Source organism: Triticum aestivum, chromosome 7A (assembly GCF_018294505.1).
Source record: "Triticum aestivum cultivar Chinese Spring chromosome 7A, IWGSC CS RefSeq v2.1, whole genome shotgun sequence".
Taxonomy (NCBI): Eukaryota; Viridiplantae; Streptophyta; class Magnoliopsida; order Poales; family Poaceae; genus Triticum; species Triticum aestivum.
In genome coordinates, this window is record NC_057812.1 from 565,714,507 (window position 1) to 565,726,561 (window position 12,055).

The 12,055-nt window shown below is 47.8% G+C and overlaps 1 protein-coding gene across 1 annotated transcript; it reads left to right on the forward strand.

Moving 5' to 3' along the window:
- Positions 1 to 347: 347 nt before the first annotated feature.
- LOC123148285 (uncharacterized) lies at positions 348 to 4,831 on the forward strand. The gene is made up of 3 exons (XM_044567664.1): positions 348 to 519; positions 674 to 1,534; positions 4,247 to 4,831. The coding sequence occupies exons 2-3, from the start codon at positions 681 to 683 to the stop codon at positions 4,416 to 4,418; spliced, it is 1,026 nt and encodes a 341-aa protein (XP_044423599.1). The 5' UTR covers positions 348 to 519; positions 674 to 680; the 3' UTR covers positions 4,419 to 4,831.
- The last annotated feature ends 7,224 nt before the right edge of the window (positions 4,832 to 12,055 follow it).

Genomic DNA, 12,055 nt, shown 5'->3' on the forward strand with positions numbered 1-12,055 from the left:
ACCCTTTCTGCTTTGACCGCTTGCCCTCCTGGCACAGATGTGGAAAAGGTCTCAGTTGCGGAATCAAATATGAATGAAGTTAGACCACCGGCCTAGGCCGGGCCCGGGTCTAGGTTTTTTGTCTCGGGCTTGGCTAGGCCCGGCCCGATGCCCGGCCCGGCCCGAGGTTTGGCCAGGTATATGCCCGAGTGATGGTCACGCAAGTACGAATGTCTGGTGATTAGGCCCACAATTAATCCATCACTTAAAGTCACACGGTGGTGCACCAACCGGGCCCGTAGACATGGCCCACAAGTATCATGAATCAGGAGCAGCAGGATTTCTCTAATCAAAATAAAAATGGAAATTTCGCTCAAAGCGAAAACCAAAACCAATCAATCGATTGGTCCGGGAAGGGAAGGAAAAGGGGAAAGGCGAGGGAAGTAGAGAAGAGAAAGCAAACCCGTCCCCTCCACCCCGACGGAGGCCATCCGGTTCGCCGCCGGCCCGCTCCTCCTCCTCCTCGCCGGCGTTCGCAAGGTACGCCCCCCACTCCCGATCCCCCCAGCTACGCCCCGCGCGAATCCGCGCGATTGCTATTTCGCGCGGTCAAATTCGGCGGCAGATCCATCTGCGCCCGAAATCAGAATGTTTTCTCCGAGTGACGAGCGCAATCTGCTCCCCCGAATTTCAGAGGTCCCATGGAGGAGGACGGCCCTAGCCGGAGCGGCCTGCCGCCGGTCGGGGAGTGCGAATGGAGGGAGGAGCTGAGGCAGCAGCAGTCCCAGGTCGAGGCGCTGCGCGACCGGCTCGTGGAGGTCAAGGTCGGGATGCGGCGCTCCGAGGACGATTCCGGCCGGGAGCTCGAGCACCTGTGCCGCAGGGTCAAGACCATCGCCACCCTGCTGGCCTACCTCAAATCCAAGGCCAGGATCATGGCGATACCGCACCTCGCGCACACGTCCTGCGGGATCAGGAACCAGGACGGCGTGGGGTTCGTCGACAGGCATGGGGTGCCCCTGGCCGATTGGTCCAAGGCCACTGACTCCGCTTCCTGTGGGGGAGGTTCGGATGACAGGACGGCGGCAGAGGGTAGCGGCGTTCAGAAAAATGGCGATGCCGTTGAGGGGGATGGAGATGTCGATGATATTCTCAAGTCCATCCGCGTGGTGACCGATGTCATGGAGTCTCTTGTCAAGAGAGTGATTGTGGCCGAGTCCGAAACTGCGAATGAGAAAGAAAAGGTGAGGATTGGGTTGGAAGAGATCAGGAGGAAGACCATTCAGGTCGAGTCCATGTCGGTCAAAGTCGAGGAGATGGAGAAGTTTGCGGTGGGTACGAATGGTATGCTGAACGAGATGAGGCAGCGGGTTGAAGATATGGTGCTGGAGACTACACGGCAGAGGCAGCGCGCCGCTGAAAATGAGCAGGAGCTTAGTCGTGTGAAGAACGACTTTGAGTCGCTCAGAACTTATGTCAGCACACTTGTTAGTGTCAGAGAAACTCTTCTTTCATCGGAGAAGCAATTCGAGACAATGGAAAAGCTTTTTGACAGGTACTTCCGCAAGTCTCGTGTTGTTTCTAGTAATTATATTCTGTCTAAATGTATAACCATGTGCTAATTTCCCTGGCAAAACTTGTATAGCTTGGTACAGAAAACTTAAAAAAAAATGGCGGAGGAAGGAAGAGTAGAAATAGTTAATTTCAACCTCCTGATTTTGAACAAAGCAGCAGCATGAACCAATTATTTCATAAATTCTGGCATGACCGTGTTTTGATATGCTTCTACCACCACCACCACCAACAACAACAACAAACCCTTTCAGTCCCAAACAAGTTGGGGTAGGCTAGGGTTGAAACCCATAAGATCTTTAAACGAAAGTGTGGTGGTTGGACTCGAACCCAGTACCTCCCATTACTTTCATCTCCCTCCTTCCAATGGAGTATGCAATGATTTCTTTGATAGGCATTTACCGTTGCATAATTTTACTTTGTTGCCAGTGGCGGAGCCAGAACTTTTGTGAAGCCTGGGCAAGCTTGAGCCTAAGTGTCTAATCTGGAAATTAAAATCGAGTGTTCGGATACACAACATATAACATAGCCCCAAACATAGTAGTCATGCAATTTTAGTTTTAAAGTGAACTAATATATGATATATCAATATCCAGTTTTGTAGACCAAAATAAAGTTGAGAATTGACAACATAAGTCATAGAACCGCGCATCCATAGAACCAAACTTGCCATGTTGCCAGTAAAAGTATAGCTATCCAAACATCCTAGAAGACACTACAAGATTAAAAAAATGGATTCTAATTCACATAAATTAAGTGCTGTGATTTGTGAACATATTCAAATTAGAGAGCTTGCATGAATAGAGATAGTCAGATAGAACATACCACTAGTGTGCTGTAGAAAATCACAGAGCATGCAAGTGCCGTCATGGCGAACAGGGCTGTGACTGCTCGTGTTCCTGTCGAGTAGTTGTTTTGGAAGAAGGGAAGTTAGCAGCTCATGACTGCAACATTACGCTTGGTCAGGGGACTGCGCTTGGTAGGCCTAGTTAATTAACCAATTAGTCAAATATTAGTCGATGCTTGGTAGGAGCCCATTGTTTATCACATATGTACATTGACTGCTGCCCGTGTAAACCATGTCACGCAGTAGAATTTGCCCCATTGTTTATCACGTATGTACGCTGTCCTGTGGCCAGCGAGCCCGGGCGCTGGCTCCGGCCCTGTTTTATGCATTATTGAATGTGAAGCCATGGTAGACTTGTAGTTACCATGATTACCATCTTAACAATATATTCAATCAGCTATGCATTGAACTAGTTTGTAACATGGTCAGCATTATAAACTCATTGGCACATCTTAACAAAATATTCAATCAGCTATGCATTGAACTTGTAACATGGTCAGCATTATGGACTCATTGGCATATCTTAACAATATATTCAATCAGCTATGCATTGAACTAGTTTATAAGCCAAAAAGACGCGTATCTTCGAGATGCAAAACAAAATTAGTCTTTGTGCAGGTATGCTAATGCTGTTTTAGTACTATATGTTTGATCTTCTGTTAGCAATTCCATTTTTTTTACCAAAAGGGGTTCCCCTCTGCCCCATTTTTATTAAAACAAGGCATTAGCAATTCCATCTTTGCAACTAAATGGGTCCTACCTTTTCTTTGAACCTCAGGCCACACAACATATCTGTTTTGTTATAAATTAGCACTTAAAATGCTATGCCTAGACTTCTCTGTGTATCACATATTGTCATCAGTTTGATCACCCACTTCATCGTATATGAGGGGATTTGGTGAGACTGAGAAGTCTGCTGATATCTTCTTACAATTATGTTAACTATACATCATGCAACCATTGGTTGACACAGTTACTACTCTTCTATCACACCTTGACATCTGATAGAGAGTTGCCATCTAATTTGTTAAGTTGGTTCCATATACTGCTCTCCTGAATGCAGCAGTTCTGTGCCTCAATCGTGTCCCAAATGTTTATTGATATTTAGTGGTCAAGAAGATGCAGATAGACTTGGGTAAGCCTGAAAATCTGGTTTTCTGCTGGTCCGCATTTGGTCCAAAATTGCAGTTCTTGCTCTTTTCTGACCTTCTAGATGTTTCGATTAAGAATTGACATTTTGGATCATTGATCTTTCTACCGCTTGCATGACATTGGCTAAATCGTATGCATTGTCCATTGCCTTCTTCCTACTTTCTTCTTCTGCTCTCTGGTTGATACTAGTCAGCATATCCTAGTCATGGAATTTTACACTGAGGTCTCCTGGTGAACAGGTTGGTCATTTAGCTTGACAAGAGACCAACCTTAGATCTTTTGCTATGCAGACAAGCAGTGCAATTGAGGGCGAGTAGTTGCTTTTGCTTGTTAGGTTCTAGGCTTCGTTCCCTTCAATACAGGTCCGCTCTGTAAATATTAACCACTCTCTGTTTACTGAATAGGCAGTTCTCCTGCCCCCTTTGCTTCAGAAAAGGAAAAATCTGTTCTAAAAAAAAGGATCTTATCCTTCCCCGCCTCCCTTCCACAGAAAATAAGTCCCTGACTGGTGCGTAGGAATGATCAAATTTGTAGATATAACAGAGATAATGCACTCGCATTGCTGACAGTTCCTTTCCTTGTACAGCAAGTAATGTAGGCTTAAAAATCAGGCCACTCTAGCATGTACTGTTAAGTAAGCATTGAGTCGGTTATCTATAACCAATACTGTACTGAGCCTCGTATGCTTGTGAACAGGCTAGTCGCAAGGACCAACCAGCTCGAGACCGAGAAAGCACAGAAAGAAGCCGAAGTCCAGAAGGTGATGGAGGAAAATGTGAGGCTACGTGCCATGGTCGACAAGAAGGATGCACAGCTCCAGGCGATGAGTGAGCAGTGCAAGTTCATGGCTCTGAACCGTCCAAACTAGCGGAAGACAGATACACCAGATAAGAAACCTGCTCTTGTCCAACTGATGTCACTTACAGTTACATTGCCGCGGCAGTGAAAAGAAAAAGAAGTTATATCCCTGGGGGTCCCGAATAACCGACGATGATGCCATGTTCCTGGGTCCGTGATTCGTGGTGCAAACCCAATCGTGAATTGTTGTTACCTTAGATGTGGTGTGTCGAAATTGCAGCCATGACAGACATTTGTTGTATCTTGATTGTGTGTGTAAAGGCTGGGCGCATTTGCCTGGTTTTCGTGAATCATAGAGATGTATAACTGCAGTTCCATTCATCCTTATGCCTGAACCATATAGTTCAGCCGCTGTTTTAACTGTGGTGCTGTTAAAAATAACTGAAATGTTCCCGTGAAAAAATAGCTGAAATATTTTCCTTATAGATAGACTGGTTATATTCGCATCAACTCTCTTTAAGCCCTGCTTTGCATAGCTGTGGGTCCACTACTTGGATCATAGTTAAGCAGATGGTCTCCTTGCATGCTTCTTAACTCGCCCTTAGAATCGGAGCTGCAATGTCGTCAATGTGGGTGGTTGATTGCTTGGCTTGGATCTTCATGCGGCATTTCGCGGCCTTTGAGTTTTGTCGGTGGTCACTTACGATGAAGTCAGAGTCGCTTGCTCAATGGCAGTGTTGTTGGTGGTCATTTTGTGGTGAAGTCAGAGTCACTTGCTCAATGGCGGTGAAATCGAGTCGCTTGCTCACGGGGAAGCGATGACAATGAGGACAACATTTTCTTTGCAGCATTCCTTTGCGCCGTAAGATTGATCTGTGTAGACATTTGTTTGCCACACAGCAACACTGCTACTCCTTTGCGCCTTAAGATTGATCTGTGTAGACAATAGCTCATGTGTCTCTAAACTTCATGACTAGAACGCCGGACCACCCCGCGGCACGGAACGCTGCCGCCGCTGCGAGGCCACCGCCGTTGCAGCTGCCGTAGGCCATCGCCGCCGCCGCACTGTTGAACGTGATATATTTGTATTGCTATTCCTATCTCCTCTAGTGATGTGACCCATGTGTTGTCAGTACTGATCTTGTTAATAAGGCAGGAAGACAGGAGAAGTATATTGTGCCTGCACTGCGTCAACAAGTTAAAATGACGAGATTGTCAGATTGTACAACATCGGCGCAGCAACAAGAAAATAATATTTACAAAAGAAGCAACAAAATGTCTGTGTTTCATGACATGGTTGCAGGGAGAAGAGGACACGGAGGTTGGACAGCACGAAGCGCGCAGTGCATGACCCAGTTCAAGAATGATTTTTGCTCAAGTCGTTCACACAGTCATCGACACGTAACATGCAGAAAGGATCACCTGGCCTCGGTCCGTACGTTAGCTGGGTCCAAAAGCCTGGGCAAAATTGACAAATTTAACCTATGGACGAAATCAAATCACAAAATGAACTGTCCGTGAAACTATTTCACGCGGCTGACCTTTTTGTGTGACGCCTGACACGAAGGCGTCACACTACACTGTGCAACGCCTCGCAGATAGGCGCTACACGCCTGGCCAGCGTCGCATCCATGTGATCCGAAAATTACTAAGTCAGTGTGCAGCGCCTGAGAGCTAGGCGCCACACTATACAGTGTAGCGCCTAGCTTCTAGGCGTTGCACTAGTGGTTGCTTCATTTTGTAGTGCAACCACTAGTGCAGCGCCTAAGAGCTAGGCGCCACACTATACAGTGCAGCGCCTAGCTCGTAGGCTCTGCACAATGACTTAGCAATTTTTAGACAGTTTGGGGTGCAACGTTGGCCAGGCGTGTAGCGCCTATCTGTGAGGCGTTGCACAATATAGTATGACGCCTTCGTGTCGGGCGTCACACAAAAAGGTCAGCCGCGTGAAATAGTTTTACGAGCAGTTCATTCTGTGATTTGATTTCGTTCACAGGTCAAATTTATCAAATTTGCCAAAAGCCTGTATGCTAATTTCTACCGAGAGAAAGCTACATGCATGTAACGTGTGCGTCCAAGCATGTACACGTTTTTCTTAGGAAAGGTTAATTGGCCTGCGTGCCTAATTGGCCGGTTGTAATTAAACAACAGTTAGTTCGGTTAGGATTTTTAGGAGGTAGTACAAGTCGGTTCCGATCTACTTTAGGCTGGACTAGTATTTATAGCTATCACATCGCGTCATTAGGGGGGGGGGGGGGTTGGATGTCGAACAAAGGCTGGCAAGCCGGGGTATCTCCCCGCAGCGAGCTAATTCGTGTGTTTCTGTCGAGGAGCTTAAGTTATTGCTTTGTGTTTTTGGCGAGGGGTTAGAGACACCGTCTCTAGTTTGCTGCTGATCTGTGGAGGATCGTCCACGTACTTTCTTTCTTGGGTGTGCGTGTTGTTTTTGTGGTGATTGCAGCTATAAAATCGCGAGCGCCACATCATTCTTGGTGACATCGTATCATGAAAGATTGAGAAAATTATTTGCGCCGTCATTTTTCTGTCGAAGTTCGCATCATCTAGCCTTGTATAGTTGACTCCTAGAGATATGGTAGGATTAGTTTCCTTGTCACGCAAGATATCCTGTGTATATATTGTGACCGACTTCCTGGAATACAATTGAGTTGCACCAAATATTCTCTCTACATGGTATCAGTTTTACCGCGATCTTCTCTCGCTTCCGCACCCCGCAGCCGCCGCACCTTCTCGTAGCCGCCGCTGCCGCCAACTCCAAAACCTACCGCCGCCGCCGTCGCTACCTCTCCCGTAGCCACCGCCGCCGCCTACCTCCTCCCCAAACCCCTCAAGCCGTTGCCGCCGCTGCCACCTCTCCCGTAGCCGCCGCCGCTTCCCTTCTTCTTACTGATTGCCGCCACCTTCTCCCCAAAACCCTAAAGCCGCCGCCGCTACCATCTTTCTCATGTAGTCGCGTTCCTCCCTCCAACACCACCCAAACCCTAACCACCCGACGCCATCATGACCAAGGCCGACGCCTCCGACGCCGGTTCTTTTACCGGTGCCATGTTCACCTCCGACCGCCTCAAAGAGCTTCACATCAAAGACCACGTACCCGTCATCCTCGACCTCGACTCGCCATCCTACAACGCATGTCGCGCCTACTTCGCGCTGTTGTTTCGCTCTTACTGTCTCATCGAGCATGTTGACGGGAGCGTTGACTTCCACGACATGAAGGACGACGACGAGTGGCTTGCTGTGGACGCTTGCATCGTCAAGTGGCTCTTCCTCACCATCTCTGGCGGCCTCTTCAACATGGTGAACGGCCGTGACCCGTCGGCGTATGCTATGTGGACGCGCCTGCGTGATCTCTTCCTCGACAATCAACTCCAACGCCGCATCTTTCTTCAAGGGGAGTTCTTCACTATGCAGCAAAACGATCTTTTGATCGATGAGTACTGCACGCGGCTGAAGGTCCTCGCCGACGAGCTGCACGACGTCGGTATGACCATCGACGACTCTGTCCTCCTCACCAACCTCCTCCGCGGCCTCCACCCCGACCTTGGCCAGTCCGTCGTCAACCTCTCCCTCGTCACGCCGACGTACGCGAAGGCGGTCACATACGTTCGCATGAAGGAGAAGCGTCTTCGTCACACCGCCCGGCAGGCGACCCACTCCGCCCTCTACGTCGGCCTCCCCGCTGGCCACGGCGCTCCGCCAACTCTGCCAGCGCCGCGCGCGCCTCCTCCGACCCCGCCACCCGCGCCCGCTGGTGGCCACAAGCAGAAGGGTCGCGGGGGTCGGGGCCGCAACGCCAACACGACGCAGTGCCCTCCCGCGGCAACCATGGCCGCTCCTCCTCGGTCGTGGCTCTCGGGGTACAATCCCTGGACGGGCGTTATGCATGCTTACTCCATGCCCGTTCCCCGTCCTCCCGCTCCAGGCATCCTCGGGCCACGACCGTCTTCTCATGAGGCCCTGCTGACCGCGTTGCTCCCGCGGCGTACGGCAACGCCACGGCCTACAGTGGCTCCTCGGCCTATGGCGGTCCCCCAGGCTACGGCGCATATGGTGGCGCCCCTCCGGTCTACGACCCGGCGCTCCTCTCCGCCCTTCATGCTGCACCCTCGCCGAGCACCTACAACGGAGGCGGCGATTGGTACATGGACACCGGCGCCGCTGCTCACATGGCCTCCAACCCCGGTATCCTCTCCCATGCCTCTCCCTATCCCTTCAACTCTCGCATCGTGGTGGGTGATGGCTCATCTCTTCCCATCACTCATCACGGTTCATCCTCTCTTCCATTTCCCTCTTCGTCTCTTACTCTCAATAATGTGCTTGTTTCACCGTCCTTAATCAAAAACCTATGCTCTGTTAAAACCCTTACTCATGAAAATCATGTCACTGTTGAGTTTGACGCTCTTGGTTTCTCTGTCAAGGATGCTCGTTCCCGGAGGGTTCTGCACCGATGTGATTCCCCCGATGATCTCTACCCATGTGGTCCTACGACGAGTGGCGGCCCGGTTGCTCTTCATGCCGATGTCTCGCTTTGGCACGCTCGACTTGGTCATCCCGGCGCCGACGCTCTTCACAAAATTTTGAGCACCTTTTATTTTTAATGTAATAAATCGGCGGCTCATACATGTCATGCTTGCCGCATAGGAAAACACGTGCGCTTGCCATTTCCTTCGTCTACATCAATAGCCACTTTTCCTTTTGATGTTATTCATTGTGATGTTTGGACATCTCTAGTGCCTAGTAATTCATGCTTATCATATTATCTTGTGATTTTAGATGATTTTTCTCACTTCACTTGGACTTTTCTGATACACCGTAAATACGATGTCGCCTCCACTCTCCACTACTTTTATGCTTACGTCCACACCCACTTTCATCGCACCATTGCTCACCTTCAAACGGATAACGGAAAAGAATTTGATAATCTCGCCATTCGACATCTTCTATCCACTCATGGCACTGTTTTCCGCCTTAGATGTCCATACACCTCCCAACAAAACGGTCGTGCCAAGCGTGTTCTTCGCACCCTCAATGAGAGTGTTCGTGCGCAGCTTTTCCATGCACACATGCCCACCCGGTTTTGGCCCGATGCTCTTGCCACCGCCATTCTACTTCTCAATATCCGGCCATGCAAACCGCGATGGAGCTATACACCTCATCATCTTCTGTTCGGGTCTCCCCCTTCCTATGATGATCTTCATGTCTTTGGTTGTTTGTGTTACCCCAACATCACCACCACCGCCCCACATAAGCTTGCGCCTCGGTCTCTGATGTCTACTACACAACCTTCTTCTGGTAGACGTTGTTCGGCCTCCAAGTGCAGAGGTTTGTAGGACAGTAGCAAATTTCCCTCAAGTGGATGACCTAAGGTTTATCAATCCGTGGGAGGCGTAGGATGAAGATGGTCTCTCTCAAGCAACCCTGCAACCAAATAACAAAGAGTCTCTTATGTCCCCAACACACTCAATACAATGGTAAATTGTATAGGTGCACTAGTTCGGCGAAGGGATGGTGATACAAGTGCAATATGGATAGTAGATAATGGTTTTTGTAATCTGAAAATATAAAAACAGCAAGGTAACTAATGATAAAAGTGAGCACAAACGGTATTGCAATGCGTTGAAATAAGGCCTAGGGTTCATACTTTCACTAGTGCAAGTTCCCTCAACAATAATAACATAGTTGGATCATAAAACTATCCCTCAACATGCAACAAAGAGTCACTCCAAAGTCACTAATAGCGGAGAACAAACAAAGAGATTATGGTAGGGTACGAAACCACCTCAAAGTTATCCTTTCTGATCGATCTATTCAAGAGTCTGTAGTAAAATAACATGAAGCTATTCTTTCCGTTCGATCTATCATAGAGTTCGTACTAGAATAACACCTTAAGACACAAATCAACCAAAACCCTAATGTCACCTAGATACTCCAATGTCACCTCAAGTATCCGTGGGTATGATTATACGATATGCATCACACAATCTCAGATTCATCTATTCAACCAACACAAAGAACTTCAAAGAGTGCCCCAAAGTTTCTACCGGAGATTCAAGACGAAAACATGTGCTAACCCCTATGCATAAGTTCACGAGGTCACAGAATCCGCAAGTTGATCACCAAAACATACATCAAGTGGATCACGTGATATCACATTGTCACCACAGATAAGCACATGCAATACATACATCAAGTGTTCTCAAATCCTTAAAGACTCAATCCGATAAGATAACTTCAAAGGGAAAACTCAATCCATTACAAGAGAGTAGAGGGGGAGAAACATCATAAGATCCAAAAATAATAGCAAAGCTCGCGATACATCAAGATCGTGCCAACTCAAGAACACGAGAGAGAGAGAGAGATCAAACACATAGCTACTGGAACATACCCTCAGCCCTGAGGGTGAACTACTCTCTCCTCGTCATGAAGAGCGCCGTGATGATGAAGATGGCCACCGGAGAGGGATTCCCCCCCTCCGGCAGGATGCCGAAACGGGTCTAGATTGGTTTTCGGTGGCTACGGAGGCTTCTGACGGCGGAACTCCCGATCTATTATGCTCTCCGATGTTTTTAGGGTATATGGACATATATAGGCGAAAGAAGTTGGTCAGGGGAGCCACTAGGGGCTCACGAGGGTGGGGGCGCGCCCAGGGGGGCAGGCGTGCCTCCCTTCCTCATGGCCACCTCGAAACTTCCTTGAATTCAACTCCAAGTCTCCTCGATCACGTTCATTCCAAAAATCACGCTCCCGAAGGTTTCATTCCGTTTGGACTCCGCTTGATATTCCTTTTCTACGAAACACTGAAACAAGGGAAAAACAGAAACTGGTACCGGGCTCTGGGTTAATAGGTTAGTCCCAAAAATAATATAAAGTGCATAATAAAGCCCATAAACATCCAAAACAGATAATATAATAGCATGGAACAATAAAAAATTATAGATACGTTGGAGACGTATCAGCATCCCCAAGCTTAATTCCTGCTCGTCCTCGAGTAGGTAAATGATAAAAACAGAATTTTTGATGTGGAATGCTACCCAACATATTTCTCTAAGTAATTCTCTTTATTGTGGCATGAATGTTCAGATCCATAAGATTCAAGACAAAAGTTTAATATTGACATAAAAATAATAATACTTCAAGCATACTAATAAAGCAATCATGTCTCCTCAAAATAACATGGCCAAAGCAAGCTATCCCTACAAAATCATATAGTCTAGCTATGCTCCATCTTCACCACAGAAAGTATTTAAATCATGCACAACCCCGATGACAAGCCAAGCAATTGTTTCATACTTTTGGTGTTCTCAAACTTTTTCAATCTTCACGCAATACATGAGCGTGAGCCATGGATATAGCACTATAGGTGGAATAGAATGGTGGTTGTGGAGAAGACAAAAAGGAGAAGATAGTCTCACATCAACTAGGCGTATCAACGGGCTATGGAGATGCCCATTAATAGATATCAATGTGAGTGAGTAGGGATTGCCATGCAACGGATGCACTAGAGCTATAAGTGTATGAAAGATCAAAAAGAAACTAAGTGGGTGTGCATCCAACTTGCTTGCTCACGAAGACCTAGGGCATTTTGAGGAAGCCCATCATTGGATATACATGCCAAGTTCTATAATGAAAGATTCCCACTAGTATATGAAAGTGACAACATAGGAGACTCTCTATCATGAAGATCATGGT